Source organism: Salmo salar, chromosome ssa14 (assembly GCF_905237065.1).
Source record: "Salmo salar chromosome ssa14, Ssal_v3.1, whole genome shotgun sequence".
Taxonomy (NCBI): domain Eukaryota; kingdom Metazoa; phylum Chordata; class Actinopteri; order Salmoniformes; family Salmonidae; genus Salmo; species Salmo salar.
Genome location: NC_059455.1, coordinates 49,833,985 through 49,856,153, shown reverse-complemented (window position 1 = coordinate 49,856,153; position 22,169 = coordinate 49,833,985). Strand labels below are relative to the sequence as shown.

At 43.7% G+C, this 22,169-nt stretch overlaps 1 protein-coding gene across 3 annotated transcripts in view; it reads left to right on the top strand.

Annotated features, from left to right (window-relative positions):
• LOC106591360 (microtubule cross-linking factor 1) overlaps window positions 1-22,169 on the top strand; it is a 262,906-nt gene that overhangs the window by 231,399 nt on the left and 9,338 nt on the right. For 2 of the 3 annotated variants that reach the window (XM_045694518.1, XM_045694519.1), the window contains 4 exons: window positions 14,904-15,151; window positions 15,705-16,219; window positions 18,272-18,631; window positions 18,715-19,263. In XM_045694518.1, the coding sequence (XP_045550474.1) occupies window positions 14,904-15,151; window positions 15,705-16,219; window positions 18,272-18,631; window positions 18,715-19,263 (1,672 nt within the window). Of the gene's footprint in view, window positions 1-14,903; window positions 15,152-15,704; window positions 16,220-18,271; window positions 18,632-18,714; window positions 19,264-21,253; window positions 21,291-22,169 lie in introns of all 3 variants that reach the window. The other variant, XM_045694520.1, reaches the window with a different exon arrangement.

The following is a 22,169-nucleotide window of genomic DNA, read 5'->3' as shown; positions in this document are numbered from 1 at the left end:
AAGTCTCTTTGGGAGAAGCTATGATCCAAGTCTCTTTGAGAGAGGATATGATCCAAGTCTCTTTAGGAGTGGATATGAGGTGAGGCTATGATCCAAGTCTCTTTGGGAGAGGATATGAACCAAGTCTCTTTGGGAGAGGCTATGATCTAAGTCTCTTTGAGAGAGGATATGATCTAAGTCTCTTTGGGAGAGGATATGATCCAATTCTCTTTGGTAGAGGACAAGAACCAAGTCTCTTTTGGAGAGGCTATGATCTAAGTCTCTTTGGGAGAGGATATGATCTAAGTCTCATTGGGAGAGGATATAAACCAAGTCTCTTTGGGAGAGGCTATGATCTAAGTCTCTTTGGGAGAGGATATAAACCAAGTCTCTTTGGGAGAGGCTATGAACCAAGTCTCTTTGGGAGAGGATATGAACCAAGTCTCTTTGGGAGAGGCTATGATCTAAGTCTCTTTGGGAGAGGATATAAACCAAGTCTCTTTGGGAGAGGATATGAACCAAGTCTCTTTGGGAGATATGATCCAAGACTCTTTGGGAGAGGCTATGATATAAGTCTCTTTGGGAGAGGATATTAACCAAGTCTCTTTGGGAGAGGATATGAACCAAGTCTCTTTGGGAGGGGAAATGATCCAATTCTCTTTGGGAGATATGATCCAAGTCTCTTTAGGACAGGCTATGATCCAAGTCTCTTTGGGAGAGGATATGATCTAAGTCTCTTTGGGAGAGGATATGAGGAGAGGATATGTTCCAAGTCTCTTTGGGAGAGGATATGAACCAAGTCTCTTTGGGAGAGGCTATGATCTAAGTCTCTTTGGGAGAGGATATGGGGAGAGGATATGAATCAATTCTCTTTGGGAGGGGATATGAACCAAGTCTCTTTGGGAGAGGATATGATCCAATTCTCTTTGGGAGAGGCTATGATCTAAGTGTCTTTGGGAGAGGGTATGATCCAAGTCTGTTTGAGAGAGAACATGATGCAAGCCTCTTTAGGAGAGGATATGAGGAGAGGATATGTTCCAAGTCTCTTTGGGAGAGGCTATGATCCAAGTCTCTTTGGGAGAGGATATGAACCAAGTCTCTTTGGGAGAGGATATGAACCAAGTCTCTTTGGGAGAGGATATTATCCAATTCTCTTTAGGAGAGGCTATGATCTAAGTCTCTTTGGGAGAGGATATGAGGAGAGGATATGTTCCAAGTCTCTTTGGGAGAGGATATGAACCAAGTCTCTTTGGGAGAGGCTATGATCTAAGTCTCTTTGGGAGAGGATATGGGGAGAGGATATGAATCAATTCTCTTTGGGAGGGGATATGAACCAAGTCTCTTTGGGAGAGGATATGATCCAATTCTCTTTGGGAGAGGCTATGATCCAAGTCTGTTTGAGAGAGAATATGATGCAAGCCTCTATAGGAGAGGATATGAGGAGAGGATATGTTCCAAGTCTCTTTGGGAGAGGCTATGATCCAAGTCTCTTTGGGAGAGGATATGAACCAAGTCTCTTTGGGAGAGGATATGAACCAAGTCTCTTTGGGAGAGGATATGATCCAATTCTCTTTAGGAGAGGCTATGATCCAAGTCTCTTTGGGAGGGGATATGAACCAAGTCTCTTTTGGAGGGGTTATGAACCAAGTCTCTTTGGGAGGGAATATGAACCAAGTCTCTTTGGGAGGGGATATGAACCTATTCTCTTTGGGAGAGGATATGCTCCAAGTCTCTTTGGGAGATGCTATGATCTAAGTCTCTTTGGGAGAAGCTATGATCCAAGTCTCTTTGAGAGAGGATATGATCCAAGTCTCTTTAGGAGAGGATATGAGGTGAGGGTATGATCCAAGTCTCTTTGGGAGAGGATATGAACCAAGTCTCTTTGGGAGAGGCTATGATCTAAGTCTCTTTGAGAGAGGATATGATCTAAGTCTCTTTGGGAGAGGATATGATCCAATTCTCTTTGGGAGAGGATATGAACCAAGTGTCTTTGGGAGAGGATATGAACCAAGTCTCTTTGGGAGAGGCTATGATCTAAGTCTCTTAGGGAGAGGATATGATCTAAGTCTCATTGGGAGAGGATATAAACCAAGTCTCTTTGGGAGAGGCTATGATCTAAGTCTCTTTGGGAGAGGATATAAACCAAGTCTCTTTGGGAGAGGCTATGAACCAAGTCTCTTTGGGAGAGGATATGAACCAAGTCTCTTTGGGAGGGGATATGATCCAATTCTCTTTGGGAGAGGATATGAACCAAGTCTCTTTGGGAGAGGATATGAACCAAGTCTCTTTGGGAGAGGATATGTGGAGAGGATATGAACCAAGTCTCTTTGGGAGAGGCTATGATCTAAGTCTCTTTGGGAGAGGATATGATCTAAGTCTCCTTGGGAGAGGGTATGATCCAATTCTCTTTGGGACAGGATATGAACCAAGTCTCTTTGGGAGAGGATATGAACCAAGTCTCTTTGGGAGAGGATATGATCCAATTCTCTTTGGGAGAGGATATGATCCAATTCTCTTTAGGAGAGGCTATGATCCAAGTCTCTTTGGGAGGGGATATGAACCAAGTCTCTTTGGGAGGGGTTATGAACCAAGTCTCTTTGGGAGGGAATATGAATCAAGTCTCTTTGGGAGGGGATATGAACCAATTCTCTTTGGGAGAGGATATGCTCCAAGTCTCTTTGGGAGAGGCTATGATCTAAGTCTCTTTGGGAGAAGCTATGATCCAAGTCTCTTTGAGAGAGGATATGATCCAAGTCTCTTTAGGAGAGGATATGAGGTGAGGGTATGATCCAAGTCTCTTTGGGAGAGGATATGAACCAAGTCTCTTTGGGAGAGGCTATGAACCAATTCTCTTTGGGAGAGGATATGAACCAAGTGTCTTTGGGAGAGGATATGAACCAAGTCTCTTTGGGAGAGGCTATGATCTAAGTCTCTTAGGGAGAGGATATGATCTAAGTCTCATTGGGAGAGGATATAAACCAAGTCTCTTTGGGAGAGGCTATGATCTAAGTCTCTTTGGGAGAGGATATAAACCAAGTCGCTCTGGATAAGAGCGTCTGCTAAATGACTAAAATGTAAATGTAAATGTAAGTCTCTTTGGGAGAGGCTATGATCTAAGTCTCTTTGGGAGAGGATATGATCTAAGTCTCCTTGGGAGAGGGTATGATCCAATTCTCTTTGGGACAGGATATGAACCAAGTCTCTTCGGGAGAGGATATGAACCAAGTCTCTTTGGGAGAGGATATGATCCAATTCTCTTTGGGAGAGGTATGAACCAAGTCTCTTTGGTAGAGGCTATGATCTAAGTCTCTTTGGGAGAGGATATGATCTAAGTCTCTTTGGGAGAGGATATAAACCAAGTCTCTTTGGGAGAGGATATGAACCAAGTCTCTTTGGGAGAGGATATGAACCAAGTCTCTTTGGGAGAGGCTATGAACCAAGTCTCTTTGGGAGAGGATATGAACCAAGTCTCTTTGGGAGGGGATATGAACCAATTCTCTTTGGGAGAGGATATGATCCAATTCTCTTTGGGAGAGGCTATGATCTAAGTGTCTTTGGGAGAGGGTATGATCCAAGTCTGTTTTGAGAGAGAATATGATGCAAGCCTCTTTAGGAGAGGATATGAGGAGAGGATATGTTCCAAGTCTCTTTGGGAGAGGCTATGATCCAAGTCTCTTTGGGAGAGGATATGAACCAAGTCTCTTTGGGAGAGGATATGAACCAAGTCTCTTTGGGAGAGGATATTATCCAATTCTCTTTAGGAGAGGCTATGATCTAAGTCTCTTTGGGAGAGGATATGAGGAGAGGATATGTTCCAAGTCTCTTTGGGAGAGGATATGAACCAAGTCTCTTTGGGAGAGGCTATGATCTAAGTCTCTTTGGGAGAGGATATGGGGAGAGGATATGAATCAATTCTCTTTGGGAGGGGATATGAACCAAGTCTCTTTGGGAGAGGATATGATCCAATTCTCTTTGGGAGAGGCTATGATCTAAGTCTCTTTGGGAGAGGGTATGATCCAAGTCTGTTTGAGAGAGAATATGATGCAAGCCTCTTTAGGAGAGGATATGAGGAGAGGATATGTTCCAAGTCTCTTTGGGAGAGGCTATGATCCAAGTCTCTTTGGGAGAGGATATGAACCAAGTCTCTTTGGGAGAGGATATGAACCAAGTCTCTTTGGGAGAGGATATGATCCAATTCTCTTTAGGAGAGGCTATGATCCAAGTCTCTTTGGGAGGGGATATGAACCAAGTCTCTTTTGGAGGGGTTATGAACCAAGTCTCTTTGGGAGGGAATATGAACCAAGTCTCTTTGGGAGGGGATATGAACCTATTCTCTTTGGGAGAGGATATGCTCCAAGTCTCTTTGGGAGATGCTATGATCTAAGTCTCTTTGGGAGAAGCTATGATCCAAGTCTCTTTGAGAGAGGATATGATCCAAGTCTCTTTAGGAGAGGATATGAGGTGAGGGTATGATCCAAGTCTCTTTGGGAGAGGATATGAACCAAGTCTCTTTGGGAGAGGCTATGATCTAAGTCTCTTTGAGAGAGGATATGATCTAAGTCTCTTTGGGAGAGGATATGATCCAATTCTCTTTGGGAGAGGATATGAACCAAGTGTCTTTGGGAGAGGATATGAACCAAGTCTCTTTGGGAGAAGCTATGATCTAAGTCTCTTAGGGGAGAGGATATGATCTAAGTCTCATTGGGAGAGGATATAAACCAAGTCTCTTTGGGAGAGGCTATGATCTAAGTCTCTTTGGGAGAGGATATAAACCAAGTCTCTTTGGGAGAGGCTATGAACCAAGTCTCTTTGGGAGAGGATATGAACCAAGTCTCTTTGGGAGGGGATATGATCCAATTCTCTTTGGGAGAGGATATGAACCAAGTCTCTTTGGGAGAGGATATGAACCAAGTCTCTTTGGGAGAGGATATGTGGAGAGGATATGAACCAAGTCTCTTTGGGAGAGGCTATGATCTAAGTCTCTTTGGGAGAGGATATGATCTAAGTCTCCTTGGGAGAGGGTATGATCCAATTCTCTTTGGGACAGGATATGAACCAAGTCTCTTTGGGAGAGGATATGAACCAAGTCTCTTTGGGAGAGGATATGATCCAATTCTCTTTGGGAGAGGATATGATCCAATTCTCTTTAGGAGAGGCTATGATCCAAGTCTCTTTGGGAGGGGATATGAACCAAGTCTCTTTGGGAGGGGTTATGAACCAAGTCTCTTTGGGAGGGAATATGAATCAAGTCTCTTTGGGAGGGGATATGAACCAATTCTCTTTGGGAGAGGATATGCTCCAAGTCTCTTTGGGAGAGGCTATGATCTAAGTCTCTTTGGGAGAAGCTATGATCCAAGTCTCTTTGAGAGAGGATATGATCCAAGTCTCTTTAGGAGAGGATATGAGGTGAGGGTATGATCCAAGTCTCTTTGGGAGAGGATATGAACCAAGTCTCTTTGGGAGAGGCTATGAACCAATTCTCTTTGGGAGAGGATATGAACCAAGTGTCTTTGGGAGAGGATATGAACCAAGTCTCTTTGGGAGAGGCTATGATCTAAGTCTCTTAGGGAGAGGATATGATCTAAGTCTCATTGGGAGAGGATATAAACCAAGTCTCTTTGGGAGAGGCTATGATCTAAGTCTCTTTGGGAGAGGATATAAACCAAGTCGCTCTGGATAAGAGCGTCTGCTAAATGACTAAAATGTAAATGTAAATGTAAGTCTCTTTGGGAGAGGCTATGATCTAAGTCTCTTTGGGAGAGGATATGATCTAAGTCTCCTTGGGAGAGGGTATGATCCAATTCTCTTTGGGACAGGATATGAACCAAGTCTCTTCGGGAGAGGATATGAACCAAGTCTCTTTGGGAGAGGATATGATCCAATTCTCTTTGGGAGAGGTATGAACCAAGTCTCTTTGGTAGAGGCTATGATCTAAGTCTCTTTGGGAGAGGATATGATCTAAGTCTCTTTGGGAGAGGATATAAACCAAGTCTCTTTGGGAGAGGATATGAACCAAGTCTCTTTGGGAGAGGATATGAACCAAGTCTCTTTGGGAGAGGCTATGAACCAAGTCTCTTTGGGAGAGGATATGAACCAAGTCTCTTTGGGAGGGGATATGAACCAATTCTCTTTGGGAGAGGATATGCTCCAAGTCTCTTTGGGAGAGGGTATGATCTAAGTCTCTTTGGGAGAAGCTATGATCCAAGTCTCTTTGAGAGAGGATATGATCCAAGTCTCTTTAGGAGAGGATATGAGGTGAGGCTATGATCCAAGTCTCTTTGGGAGAGGATATGAACCAAGTCTCTTTGGGAGAGGCTATGATCTAAGTCTCTTTGAGAGAGGATATGATCTAAGTCTCTTTGGGAGAGGATATGATCCAATTCTCTTTGGGAGAGGACAAGAACCAAGTGTCTTTGGGAGAGGGTATGAACCAAGTCTCTTTGGGAGAGGCTATGATCTAAGTCTCTTAGGGAGAGGATATGATCTAAGTCTCATTGGGAGAGGATATAAACCAATCCTCTTTGGGAGAGGCTATGATCTAAGTCTCTTTGGGAGAGGATATAAACCAAGTCTCTTTGGGAGAGGCTATGAACCAAGTCTCTTTGGGAGAGGATATGAACCAAGTCTCTTTGGGAGGGGATATGATCCAATTCTCTTTGGGAGAGGATATGAACCAAGTCTCTTTGGGAGAGGATATGAACCAAGTCTCTTTGGGAGAGGATATGTGGAGAGGATATGAACCAAGTCTCTTTGGGAGAGGCTATGATCTAAGTCTCTTTGGGAGAGGGTATGATCTAAGTCTCTTTGGGAGAGGGTATGAACCAAGTCTCTTTGGGAGAGGATATGATCCAATTCTCTTTGGGAGAGGATATGAACCAAGTCTCTTTGGGAGAGGCTATGATCTAAGTCTCTTTGGGAGAGGATATGAACCAAGTCTCTTTGGGAGAGGATATGAACCAAGTCTCTTTGGGAGAGGATATGTGGAGAGGATATGAACCAAGTCTCTTTGGGAGATATGATCCAAGACTCTTTGGGAGAGGCTATGATATAAGTCTCTTTGGGAGAGGATATTAACCAAGTCTCTTTGGGAGAGGCTATGAACCAAGTCTCTTTGGGAGAGGATATGAACCAAGTCTCTTTGGGAGGGGAAATGATCCAATTCTCTTTGGGAGATATGATCCAAGTCTCTTTAGGACAGGCTATGATCCAAGTCTCTTTGGGAGAGGATATGATCTAAGCCTCTTTGGGAGAGGATATGAGGAGAGGATATGTTCCAAGTCTCTTTGGGAGAGGATATGAACCAAGTCTCTTTGGGAGAGGCTATGATCTAAGTCTCTTTGGGAGAGGATATGGGGAGAGGATATGAATCAATTCTCTTTGGGTCTCTTTGGGAGAGGATATAAACCAAGTCTCTTTGGGAGAGGATATAAACCAAGTCTCTTTGGGAGAGGATATGAACCAAGTCTCTTTGGGAGAGGATATGAACCAAGTCTCTTTGGGAGAGGCTATGAACCAAGTCTCTTTGGGAGAGGATATGAACCAAGTCTCTTTGGGAGGGGATATGATCCAATTCTCTTTGGGAGATATGATCCAAGTCTCTTTGGGAGAGGCTGTGATCCAAGTCTCTTTGGGAGAGGCTATGATCTAAGTCTCTTTGGGAGAGGATATGATCCAAGTCACTTTGGGAGAGGCTATGATCCAAGTCTCTTTGGGAGGGTATATGAATCAAGTCTTTTTGGGAGGGGATATGAACCAATTCTGTTTGGGAGAGGATATGCTCCAAGTCTCTTTAGGAATGGCTATGATCCAAGTCTCTTTGGGAGAGGATATGAACCAAGTCTCTTTGGGAAGAGATTTGAATCAAGTCTCTTTGGGAGGGGATATGAACCAAGTCTCTTTGGGAGGGGATATGAACCAAGTCTCTTTGGGAGGGAATATGAATCAAGTCTCTTTGGGAGGGGATATGAACCAATTCTCTTTGGGAGAGGATATGCTCCAAGTCTCTTTGGGAGAGGCTATGATCTAAGTCTCTTTGGGAGAAGCTATGATCCAAGTCTCTTTGGGAGAGGCTATGATCTAAGTCTCTTTGGGAGAGGATATGAGGTGAGGCTATGATCCAAGTCTCTTTAGGAGAGGATATGAACCAAGTCTATTTGGGAGAGGCTATGATCTAAGTCTCTTTGAGAGAGGATATGATCTAAGTCTCTTTGGGAGAGGATATGATCCAATTCTCTTTGGTAGAGGACAAGAACCAAGTGTCTTTGGGAGAGGATATGAACCAAGTCTCTTTGGGAGAGGCTATGATCTAAGTCTCTTTGGGAGAGGATATGATCTAAGTCTCATTGGGAGAGGATATAAACCAAGTCTCTTTGGGAGAGGCTATGATCTAAGTCTCTTTGGGAGAGGCTATAAACCAAGTCTCTTTGGGAGAAGCTATGATCTAAGTCTCTTTGGGAGAGGATATGGGGAGAGGATATGAACCAAGTCTCTTTGGGAGAGGCTATGATCTAAGTCTCTTTGGGAGAGGTTATGGGGAGAGGATATTAATCAATTCTCTTTGGGAGGGGATATGAACCAAGTCTCTTTGGGAGAGGCTATGATCTAAGTCTCTTTGGGAGAGGGTATGATCTAAGTCTCTTTGGGAGAGGCTATGATCTAAGTCTCTTTGGGAGAGGTTATGAACCAAGTCTCTTTGGGAGAGGCTATGAACCAAGTCTCTTTGGGAGAGGATATGAACCAAGTCTCTTTGGGAGGGGATATGATCCAATTCTCTTTGGGAGATATGATCCAAGTCTCTTTGGGAGAGGCTATGATCCAAGTCTCTTTGGGAGAGGATATGATCTAAGTCTCTTTGGGAGAGGATATGATCCAAGTCACTTTGGGACAGGCTATGATCCAAGTCTCTTTGGGAGGGGATATGAAGCAAGTCTGTTTGGGAGAGGATATGATCCAAGTCTCTTTTGGAAAGGATATGATCCAAGTCTCTTTGGGAGAGGATATGATGAAAGTCTCTTTGGGAGAGGATATGATCCATGTCTCTTTGGGAGTGGCTATGATCCAAGTCTCTTTGGGAGAGGGTATGAACCAAGTCTCTTTGGGAGAGGATATGAACCAAGTCTCTTTGGGAGATATGATCCGAGACTCTTTGGCAGAGGGTATGATCTAAGTCTCTTTGGGAGAGGATATGAACCAAGTCTCTTTGGGAGAGGATATGATCCATGTCTCTTTGGGAGAGGATATGAACCAAGTCTCTTTGGGAAAGGATATGAACCAAGTCTCTTTGGGAGAGGATATGAACAAAGTCTCTTTGGGAAATATGATCCAAGACTCTTTGGGAGAGGCTATGATCTAAGTCTCTTTGGGAGAAAATATGAACCAAGTCTCTTTGGGAGAGGGTATGGGGAGAGGATATGAACCAAGTCTCTTTGGGAGATATGATCCAAGACTCTTTGGGAGAGGCTATGATCTAAGTCTCTTTGGGAAAGGCTATAAACCAAGTCTCTTTGGGAGAGGATATGATCCAAGTCTCTTTGGGAGAGGATATGAGGAGAGGATATGTTCCAAGTCTCTTTGGGAGAGGCTATGATCCAAGTCTCTTTGGGAGAGGATATGAACCAAGTCTCTTTGGGAGAGGCTATGATCTAAGTCTCTTTGGGAGAGGATATGGGGAGAGGATATGAATCAATTCTCTTTTGGAGGGGATATGAACCAAGTCTCTTTGGGAGAGGCTATGATCTAAGTCTCTTTGGGAGAGGGTATGATCTAAGTCTCTTTGGGAGAGGATATGATCTAAGTCTCTTTGGGAGAGGTTATAAACCAAGTCTCTTTGGGAGAGGCTATGATCTAAGTCTCTTTGGGAGAGGATATGAACCAAGTCTCTTTGGGAGAGGATATGAACCAAGTCTCTTTGGGAGAGGCTATGATCTAAGTCTCTTTGGGAGAGGATATGGGGAGCGGTTATGAATCAATTCTCTTTGGGAGGGGATATGAACCAAGTCTCTTTGGGAGAGGCTTTGATCCAATTCTCTTTGGGAGAGGATATGCTCCAAGTCTCTTTGGGAGAGGCTATGACCTACGTCTCTTTGGGAGAGGCTTTGATCCACGTCTCTTTGAGAGAGGATATGATGCAAGCCTCTTTAGGAGAGGATATGAGGAGAGGATATGTTCCAAGTCTCTTTGGGAGAGGATATGAACCAAGTCTCTTTGGGAGAGGCTATGATCTAAGTCTCTTTGGGAGAGGATATGGGGAGAGGATATGAACCAAGTCTCTTTGGGAGAGGCTATGATCTAAGTCTCTTTGGGAGAGAATATGGGGAGAGGATATGAATCAATTCTCTTTGGGAGGGGATATGAACCAAGTCTCTTTGGGAGAGGCTATGATCTAAGTCTCTTTGGGAGAGGATATGATCTAAGTCTCTTTGGGAGAGGGTATGATCTAAGTCTCTTTGGGAGAGGATATGATCTAAGTCTCTTTGGGAGAGGCTTTGAACCAAGTCTCTTTGGGAGAGGCTATGAACCAAGTCTCTTTGGGAGAGGATATGAACCAAGTCTCTTTGGGAGAGGATATGAACCAAGTCTCTTTGGGAGAGGATATGAACAAAGTCTCTTTGGGAAATATGATCCAAGACTCTTTGGGAGAGGCTATGATCTAAGTCTCTTTGGGAGAAAATATGAACCAAGTCTCTTTGGGAGAGGGTATGGGGAGAGGATATGAACCAAGTCTCTTTGGGAGATATGATCCAAGACTCTTTGGGAGAGGCTATGATCTAAGTCTCTTTGGGAAAGGCTATAAACCAAGTCTCTTTGGGAGAGGATATGATCCAAGTCTCTTTGGGAGAGGATATGAGGAGAGGATATGTTCCAAGTCTCTTTGGGAGAGGCTATGATCCAAGTCTCTTTGGGAGAGGATATGAACCAAGTCTCTTTGGGAGAGGCTATGATCTAAGTCTCTTTGGGAGAGGATATGGGGAGAGGATATGAATCAATTCTCTTTTGGAGGGGATATGAACCAAGTCTCTTTGGGAGAGGCTATGATCTAAGTCTCTTTGGGAGAGGGTATGATGTAAGTCTCTTTGGGAGAGGATATGATCTAAGTCTCTTTGGGAGAGGTTATAAACCAAGTATCTTTGGGAGAGGCTATGATCTAAGTCTCTTTGGGAGAGGATATGAACCAAGTCTCTTTGGGAGAGGATATGAACCAAGTCTCTTTGGGAGAGGCTATGATCTAAGTCTCATTGGGAGAGGATATGGGGAGAGGTTATGAATCAATTCTCTTTGGGAGGGGATATGAACCAAGTCTCTTTGGGAGAGGCTTTGATCCAATTCTCTTTGGGAGAGGATATGCTCCAAGTCTCTTTGGGAGAGGCTATGACCTACGTCTCTTTGGGAGAGGCTTTGATCCACGTCTCTTTGAGAGAGGATATGATGCAAGCCTCTTTAGGAGAGGATATGAGGAGAGGATATGTTCCAAGTCTCTTTGGGAGAGGCTATGATCTAAGTCTCTTTGGGAGAGGATATGGGGAGAGGATATGAATCAATTCTCTTTGGGAGGGGATATGAACCAAGTCTCTTTGGGAGAGGCTATGATCTAAGTCTCTTTGGGAGAGGATATGATCTAAGTCTCTTTGGGAGAGGGTATGATCTAAGTCTCTTTGGGAGAGGATATGATCTAAGTCTCTTTTGGAGAGGCTTTGAACCAAGTCTCTTTGGGAGAGGCTATGAACCAAGTCTCTTTGGGAGAGGATATGAACCAAGTCTCTTTGGGAGGGGATATGATCCAATTCTCTTTGGGAGATATGATCCAAGTCTCTTTGGGAGAGGCTATGATCCAAGTCTCTTTGGGAGAGGATATGATCTAAGTCTCTTTGGGAGAGGATATGATCCAAGTCACTTTGGGAGAGGCTATGATCCAAGTCTCTTTGGGAGGGGATATGAAGCAAGTCTGTTTGGGAGAGGATATGATCCAAGTCTCTTTTGGAAAGGATATGATCCAAGTCTCTTTGGGAGAGGATATGATGAAAGTCTCTTTGGGAGAGGATATGATCCATGTCTCTTTGGGAGTGGCTATGATCCAAGTCTCTTTGGGAGAGGCTATGATCTAAGTCTCTTTGGGAGAGGATATGGGGAGAGGATATGAATCAATTCTCTTTGGGAGGGGATATGAACCAAGTCTCTTTGGGAGAGGCTATGATCTAAGTCTCTTTGGGAGAGGATATGATCTAAGTCTCTTTGGGAGAGGGTATGATCCAATTCTCTTTGGGAGAGGATATGAACCAAGTCTCTTTAGGAGAGGATTTGAACCAAGTCTCTTTGGGAGAGGCGATGAACCAAGTCTCTTTGGTAGAGGATATGAACCAAGTCTCTTTGGTAGGGGATATGATCCAATTCTCTTTGGGAGATATGATCCAAGTCTCTTTGGGAGAGGCTATGATCCAAGTCTCTTTGGGAGAGGATATGATCTAACTCTCTTTGGGAGAGGATATGGGGAGAGGATATGAATCAATTCTCTTTGGGAGGGGATATGAACCAAGTCTCTTTGGGAGAGGATATGATCCAATTCTCTTTGGGAGAGGATATGCTCCAAGTCTCTTTGGGAGAGGCTATGATCTAAGTCTCTTTGGGAGAGGCTTTGATCCACGTCTCTTTGAGAGAGGATATGATGCAAGCCTCTTTAGGAGAGGATATGAGGAGAGGATATGTTCCAAGTCTCTTTGGGAGAGGCTATGATCCAAGTCTCTTTGGGAGAGGATATGAACCAAGTCTCTTTGGGAGAAGCTATGATCTAAGTCTCTTTGGGAGAGGGTATGGGGAGAGGATATGAACCAAGTCTCTTTGGGAGAGGATATGGGGAGAGGATATTAATCAATTCTCTTTGGGAGGGGATATGAACCAAGTCTCTTTGGGAGAGGCTATGATCTAAGTCTCTTTGGGAGACGATATGATCTAAGTCTCTTTGGGAGAGGGTATGATCTAAGTCTCTTTGGGAGAGGCTATGATCTAAGTCTCTTTGGGAGAGGTTATGAACCAAGTCTCTTTGGGAGAGGCTATGAACCAAGTCTCTTTGGGAGAGGATATGAACCAAGTCTCTTTGGGAGGGGATATGATCCAATTCTCTTTGGGAGATATGATCCAAGTCTCTTTGGGAGAGGCTATGATCCAAGTCTCTTTGGGAGAGGATATGATCTAAGTCTCTTTGGGAGAGGATATGATCCAAGTCACTTTGGGAGAGGCTATGATCCAAGTCTCTTTGGGAGGGGATATGAAGCAAGTCTGTTTGGGAGAGGATATGATCCAAGTCTCTTTTGGAAAGGATATGATCCAAGTCTCTTTGGGAGAGGATATGATGAAAGTCTCTTTGGGAGAGGATATGATCCATGTCTCTTTGGGAGTGGCTATGATCCAAGTCTCTTTGGGAGAGGATATGAACCAAGTCTCTTTGGGAGAGGATATGAACCAAGTCTCTTTGGGAGATATGATCCGAGACTCTTTGGCAGAGGGTATGATCTAAGTCTCTTTGGGAGAGGATATGAACCAAGTCTCTTTGGGAGAGGATATGATCCAAGTCTCTTTGGGAGAGGATATGAACCAAGTCTCTTTGGGAGAGGATATGAACCAAGTCTCTTTGGGAGAGGATATGAACAAAGTCTCTTTGGGAAATATGATCCAAGACTCTTTGGGAGAGGCTATGATCTAAGTCTCTTTGGGAGAAAATATGAACCAAGTCTCTTTGGGAGAGGATATGGGGAGAGGATATGAACCAAGTCTCTTTGGGAGATATGATCCAAGACTCTTTGGGAGAGGCTATGATCTAAGTCTCTTTGGGAAAGGCTATAAACCAAGTCTCTTTGGGAGAGGATATGATCCAAGTCTCTTTGGGAGAGGCTTTGAGGAGAGGATATGTTCCAAGTCTCTTTGGGAGAGGCTATGATCCAAGTCTCTTTGGGAGAGGATATGAACCAAGTCTCTTTGGGAGAGGCTATGATCTAAGTCTCTTTGGGAGAGGATATGGGGAGAGGATATGAATCAATTCTCTTTGGGAGGGGATATGAACCAAGTCTCTTTGGGAGAGGCTATGATCTAAGTCTCTTTGGGAGAGGGTATGATCTAAGTCTCTTTGGGAGAGGATATGATCTAAGTCTCTTTGGTAGAGGATATAAACCAAGTCTCTTTGGGAGAGGCTATGATCTAAGTCTCTTTGGGAGAGGATATGAACCAAGTCTCTTTGGGAGAGGATATGAACCAAGTCTTTTTGGGAGAGGATATGAACCAAGTCTCTTTGGGAGAGGATATGATCCAATTCTCTTTGGGAGAGGATATGAACCAAGTCTCTTTGGGAGAGGCTATGATCTAAGTCTCTTTGGGAGAGGATATGATCTAAGTCTCTTTTGGAGAGGACATAAACCAAGTCTCTTTGGGAGAGGCTATGATCTAAGTCTCTTTGGGAGAGGATATGAACCAAGTCTCTTTGGGAGAGGCTATGAACCAAGTCTCTTTGGGAGAGGCTATGATCCAAGTCTCTTTGGGAGAGGCTATGATCCAAGTCTCTTTGGGAGAGGATATGAACCTAGTCATTGTAGCCTGACAATTCATTATTGAATAGTTTTAAATTGATCCCTCATGAAATGAAACGCATTAACTTTCTTTTTTGGAGAGCAGATGATATGTTTTTAGGTTATTTTAAGAGTTTAAGGAAATTAGGACAACAAAGTGGCTGAAAAACACTGTTTATATGTCAAAGAGACATATCTACTTCTACTCTACCTTATTTGGGTAGAGTAGAAGTAAGAGGATTTTGATGCAGTACTAATGATCACGCTCTCCTCCTCTCTCCTTTCTCTCCTTCTCTGTCCTCTCTGATCCTATCCTTGTAATATTTTTTGGTAATGTAATAGTTTAATGCTTTATTCTCGTCTCATCCTCCCTAGGGCTAAGTCAGTCTGTTCTATGAGCGACTTCCAGCGTCTGATGGACAGCTCTCCCTTCCTGCCTGACAAGAGTCGTCATGGTGACTGTGGCCGTGGCGACGTGACCCCACCCCTATCACCTGATGACCTGAAGTACATAGAGGAGTTCAACAGTAAGGGGTGGAGCTTTCCTGTCCCTGGCCCCTCCCCTACACCAGGCCACCACAACCCTACAACCATGGAAGCCTGGGCAGAACGGCCCACTTCAGGTACTGATGCTCCAAGTGTTTACACATTGTTTGTTTTTATAATTGCAATCATGTTAAAATGTGAAGACAAAGATGGCAAATGTGTTTGCTCACTTTATATCAAAATTACATCTCTATCATGTTATGGTGAAGCCAAAAAGCACATTTCCACATTGTGTGTGGACAATAAAGCTTTTTAAATCTAAATTCAGAACCATACCCATTGTTTTACTGTCATCTTCCCACATTGTGAAGATTATTTATTTCCCTTCTAATTCTAATCATTTGAATCATTCTAAATTCCAATCATTCTAAATTCCAATCATTTGAATCATTTGAATCATTCTAAATTCCAATCATTCTAAATTCCAATCATTTGAATCATTTGAATCATTCTAAATTCCAATCATTCTAAATTCCAATCATTTTAAATTCCAATCATTCTAAATTCCAAACATTTGAATCATTTGAATCATTCTAAATTCCAATCATTCTAAATTCCAATCATTCTAAATTCCAATCATTTGAATCATTCTAAATTCTAATCATTCTGATTTCTCTCTATGAATTCCAGAACCATTCCAGCCAGCCTTGTGGTTCCTGACAACCAGTGCTACCCTTACAACTAACACCCTGTCCAGCCTTGAACCCCATCCTCTCTGCCAGCACTCCCCTCTCAGGGGCAACGGGGGTAACAGAGGAGGGGGGGCAAGTGTCCATGTCTCCCACAGCCCCACCCGACCCCCAGGAACCCCCGAACAGGACTACATGTACCCCAAAGGGACCAAGGGGCGAGGGGGTGTCGGTGAGGTGGGGGATCCCCCTGGGGTAGGGGGACCAGACGAGGTGTTTGGTAATGGTAGGTGGCCCTCCACCTGTCATAAGGAGTTATTAGAGGGTGGGGGTGGACTGGGAGGCGTACGTAGGGGCCCTTCTGGGGTGGGTCCCATCCCCACGGTGGGGTACGCCTCGTCTCTGGAGCTGCAGCTGTCACGGAACCTCAGCGATGACATGAAGGAGGTGGCCTTCTCTGTTAGGAACTACCGCTCAGGACCTAGCACCTCGGACCTCCTGGAGCAACACAGACAGGTCTGTTCACATTGTTGTTGATGTTGTTGTTGTTTAACTAGCTATACATTTCACTTAGTTCACCTTTCTATTGTGTTCTCTCTCTAACAGTGTCTTCAGAAAGTATTCATGACCCTTCACTTATTGCACATTTTGTTGTGTTACAGCATGAATTCAAAATGTATTAAATATTTTTTTTCTCACCTATTTACACACAATACCCCGTAATGACTAAGAGAAAACATGTTTTTACAAATTCTTTCCGATTTATTGAAAATAAAAGACAGAAATATCTAATTTACAAAAGTATTCGCACCCTTTTGCTATGACACTCCAAATTGAGCTCAGGTGCATCCAATGTCCTTTGATCATCCTTGAGATGTTACTACAACTTGATTGGCCAATTCAATTGTTTTGACATGATTTCGAAATAAAGGTTATCTAAACTAAAGGTCAAGGTTATCTTGTGTACAGTGCCTTGCAAAAGTATTTATCCCCCTTGGCATTACAACCTGTAATTTAAATGTATTTTTAATTGGATTTCATGTAATGGACAAACACAAAATAGTCCAAATTGGTGAAGTGAAAAAAAAAAATAACTTGTTTCAAAAAATAAGATCTGGTGCAACCAATTACCTTCAGAAATTACATAATTAGTTAAATAAAGTCCACCTGTGTGCAATCAAAGTGTCACATGATCTGTCATATGATCTCAGTATATATACACCTGTTCTGAAAGGCCCCAGAGTCTGCAACACCACTAAGAAAATGGCACCCCAAAGCAAGTGGCACCATGAAGACCAAGGAGCTCTCCAAACAGGTCAGGGACAAAGTTGTGGAGAAGTACAGATCAGGGTTCGGTTATAAAAAAAATATCTGAGACTTTGAACATCCCACGGAGCACCATTAAATCCATTATTTAAAAAATTGAAAGAATATGGCACCAACCACAACAAAACTGCCAAGAGAGGGCCGCCCACCAAAACTCACAGACCAGGCAAGGAGGGCATTAATCAGAGAGGCAACAAAGAGACCAAAGATAACCCTGAAGGTGCTGGAAAGCTCCACAGCGGAGATTGGAGTATCTGTCCATAGGACCACTTTAAGCAGTACACTCCACAGAGCTGGGCTTTATGGAAGAGTGGCCAGAAAAAAAGCCATTGCTTAGAAAAAAATAAGCAAACACGTTTGGTGTTCGCCAAAAGGCATGTGGGAGACTCCCCAAACATATGAAAGAAGGTACTCTGGTCAGATAAGACAAAAATTTAGCTTTTTGGCCATCAAGGAAAACGCTATGTCTGGCGCAAACCCAACATCTCATCACTCCGAGAACACCATTCCCACAGTGAAGCATGGTGGTGGCAGCATCCTGCTGTGGGGATGTTTTTCATCGGCAGGGACTGGGAAACTGGTCAGAATTGAAGGAATGATGGATGGTGCTAAATACAGGGAAATTCTTGAGGGAAACAAGTTTTGAGACTGGGACAGAGGTTCACCTTCCAGCAGGACAATGACCCTAAGCATACTGCTAAAGCAACTCTCGAGTGGTTTAAGGGGAAACATTTAAATGTCTTGGAATGGCCTAGTCAAAGCCCAGACCTCAATCCAACTGAGAATCTGTGGTATGACTTAAAGATTGCTGTACACCAGCAGAACCCATCCAACTTGGAGCTGGAGCAGTTTTGCCTTGAAGAATGGGCAAAAATCCCAGTGGCTAAATGTGCCAAGCTTATAGAGACATACCCCATGAGACTTGCAGCTGTAATTGCTGCAAAAGGTGACTCTACAAAGTATTGACTATTGTTATTCATGCTCAAGTTCTGTTCGTTTTTTTTGTCTTATTTCTTGCTGCTTTCACATTAAAAAATATTTTGCATCTTTGAGGTGGTAGTCATGATTTGAGTAAATTAAATGAGAAAAAATAAATCCATTTTAATTCCAGGGTATAAGGCAACAAAATAAGAAAAATGCCAAGGGGGTGAATATTTTCGCAAGCCACTGTACATACATACAGTTAATGTATATGTAGCTTATTCTTCTAATTTCTACAACAACTTCTTCTCAACCTAATAGCTCCGAGACACGGCGTGTCAGACCAACGGTTTCACTACTCGGGGAACCCAGACCACCCAGACCATCAGTGTGGGCTTACAAACTGACATCCTCCGTACCCTCACCAGCTCCCCCCACCGCTGCCTCACCCCTATAGGAGGAGGCTCAACCCCCATCTCCTCCCCCTCCAGAAACATCCGCAAGATGCAGTACTCTCCTGTGGTCCAGTCCAAGTTCGAGCGGACATGTTGTTCTCCTAAGTATGGTTCCCCTAAGCTCCAGAGGAAGCTGTCGACATCGTCGAAGGCTGACCTCCCTGTAGGGGCCTCCTCCAGCTCCACAGCCGGCCCCAGGGCTCCGACTCCCACCACTCCCCAGAAGGTAATTATTGTTTTTAATCCTCAGTCATGTTTATCTATGTATTGTTGCAGTCAGCTGCCTGAGTGTTATTTGTATAATAATAGGGAGCCTCTGAGTCAGCCTGGGCTCGTTCCACCACCACCAGGGACTCTCCGGTCCACACCACCATCAACGACGGCCTGTCCAGCCTCTTCAACATCATAGACCACAGCCCCGTAGCCTACGAACCCCTGCAGTCCAAATTCACCAAGTCCCCAAGTCGCACACGCCCCGCTCCCCCTGACCCCTCACCTCCCGGGGGGCCAGGGGTACCCAGCCTACCACCCTCAGACCCCAAAGACCCCAGGTCCTTTGGTGCAGCCCAGGAGTTCCTGAGAAATGTCCGCGGGCGTTCTCCTAGCCCGGTGCAGCTGATAGTAGAGGCCCAGGGAGGGCCTGGGGGAACAGGGGGGGAGAGGACACCAGAGGTGGTCAGTATACGCCAGGACCTGTCTGCTCCGCCTGGATACACCCTGGCAGAGAACGCAGCCCGTCTGCTGAACAAGAAGCTGTTGGAGCAGAGCGTCAGGGAGGAGAAGAGACTGGGGTCTGCAGGCCAGAGCAGAGATGGGAGGCATGGAGAAGGAGACAGGAACCAGGCGGGGTGCATGGAGGTAAATACTGTCACTCTACTCACTGTTTGTTGTTTACTACGATCTATTTTAGCCCCTCGTTAGTAGGCAAGGTAAACCCGTTTTCACAACTTCTGGAATTGATACTGGGGCTTGTCACAAGGAAAGGGAAACGCAACACTGTTCTGTCAATCACTCATATCGATATCACGTTGAAATAAATAGAACGGGGACAAAACATTTGGGGTTTAGCACTGCTTAAACGTACATTATATAAATGCCACACGGAAACTTGGAATAACCTATACATGATTGATTAGATGAGAACTTGAAATGTTGGATGTTGATTTTGGGAGGCTGCCATCACGGAAAAGGGAACAAATCACGACCCGCCATGGGATACCAGCCAATGGTTGGCTGCTAGTTAGACTGTTAAATCCGTGTATAAAGAGGAGGAAGGGAAGCGCTACTAAGGTACACAATAGTACATTTTGGTAGACAGAAGGTGCTCTTTGGTAAAAGGGGTAAATTGGTCATCAAAAAGAAAGGAGGACCAAGGCACTCTTCATATAATTAATTAAAATGCCTTTATTTGAATGGCATGTTCAATAGAAACAACGTTTTTTTTAAATCCGACGCGTTTCGGCTGCATGGCCTTCGTCAGGGAGTACAAAGAAATAATACAATGTCCTCTTTTCAACAGCTTTTCCAATCAGCCCTAATTAGAAGGGGGAGTGGTTACAAAATTGATTGGACACACCTAGTAAGCAATACTATACACATTAAACAGTGAAATACTGTAGCTATGTTATCATAAAAAATACAACTCCAAGCTAGAAGTATCACAACACTTAGAAAGGTAGTTCCGTGTTAAATTGGTGTATGGCCAGAGATTTTTATCGAAAGATCGCCCCGAATTCTCCGTGCCATTTAAGAAAGAATATGATGGTGTCACGGTTGTCGTAAGGAGGAGCGGACCAAAGTGCAGTGTGTGTCGTTCCACATTTTATTTATACTGTGAAACTATGCAATACATAAATAAACTGAATGACAAAAAACAACAAACCGTGACGCAGAGGTGAAACATACACTACTCAAAATTAATCACCCACAAAACCCAGGTAGAAAAACCCCTACTTAAGTATGATCTCCAATTAGAGACAACGAGAACCAGCTGCCTCTAATTGGAGATCATCCCAAACAAAACCAACATAGAAATACAAAACTAGAACATGAACATAGAAATAGAAAACATAGAAAAACACCCCCTGTCACGCCCTGACCTACTCTACCATAGAAAATAACATCTTACTATGGTCAGGACGTGACAGATGGCTGCGTTCTAAGTCCTGCGACCCCCAGTGGGTGTAACGAAATCAACAGTACAAAACCAAAGATATCGATATACTTTAAGTGTGTCATCGTGTTGACTTTAAACTTGTATACTAGCATCACCAAGCTGTAAATCCTCCCAATGAGATGTGGTCAAAACGTCAGCTTGTGTAATGCAGTAACACATACTATCCACATCATGGAAAATACCGTAATATACATTAATCAGATATTATAAATAATAATAATGTATGCCATTTAGCAGACATTTTTATCCAAAGCGACTTACAGGCATGCGTACATACATTTTACATAGTGGTGGTCCCGGGAATCAAACCCACTACCGTGACATTACAAGCACTATGCTCTACCAATTGAGCTACAAATGACCACAAGAAAATTCGGCATCTTATAAATTATGAAATATGTTAATTGAGGATGATAGTAAATTAAGCAAACGTACACATTATTTTTTTAATAATCACATTTATTTCTCACTATTTTAGCCATTTGGAGATGTATTTTTTTTTCTTATGCTCAATTTCCCGGGGCACTAGAAAGAGCTTCCGTAATGATCCATTCATTCCACTTCTCTACAATTTGGCTCCTTCCAAATTAACAAAATAAACACAAACTAGGAAAACAAAATTAACATTTTCATTTCCATTTTGATAACTCGGTGCTGCTGTTTTCTTCTCAGATCAAAGAGCATTGACTGACACTATGGTAATGTGATGGTAATATTTTATTACTTTTAATTACTTTTAATAACTTTTTTTTCACATTCCACACAGTGTTCTACTGCATTTTCCCCAAGTGCAGTATTACTACAGTATTACTACACTATTACTACTATTGCGCTTCATTGTTTTCTATACTAAGAGGGTGTTTTTGGCTCCTTCTTACTACTCCCATCACTGCTTCAGTCTCCACTCACCACTCATTCAGTATCCCGCTGCTTCAGCCTCTATGCACCCCTCATTCAATATCCCTCTGCTTCAGCCTCTACTCACCCCTCATTCAGTATCCCTCTGCTTCAGCCTCGCCTCACCCCTCATTCAGTATCCCTCTGCTTCAGCCTCTACTCACCCCTCATTCAGTATCCCTCTGCTTCAGCCTCGCCTCACCCCTCATTCAGTATCCCTCTGCTTCAGCCTCTACTCACCCCTCATTCAGTATCCCTCTGCTTCAGCCTCCACTCACCCCTCATTCAGTATCCCTCTGCTTCAGCCTCCACTCACCCCTCATTCAGTATCCCACTGCTTCAGCCTCGACTCACCCCTCATTCAGTCTCCCTCTGTTAGTATTGTAGTTAGTGAGCAATCTGAGGGAGAAGGTCTAGTAGTGTGGTTGTTAGACTGGGTAGTAATGGGACTAGGGTAGTGGGGTTGTTAGACTGGGTAGTAATGGGACTAGGGTAGTAGGGTTGTTAGACTGGGTAGTAATGGGACTAGGGTAGTGGGGTTGTTAGACTGGGTAGTAATGGACTAGGGTAGTGGGGTTGTTAGACTGGGTAGTAATGGACTAGGGTAGTGGGGTTGTTAGACTGGGTAGCAATGGACTAGGGTAGTGTGGTTGTTAGCCTGGGTAGTAATGGACTAGGGTAGTAGGGTTGT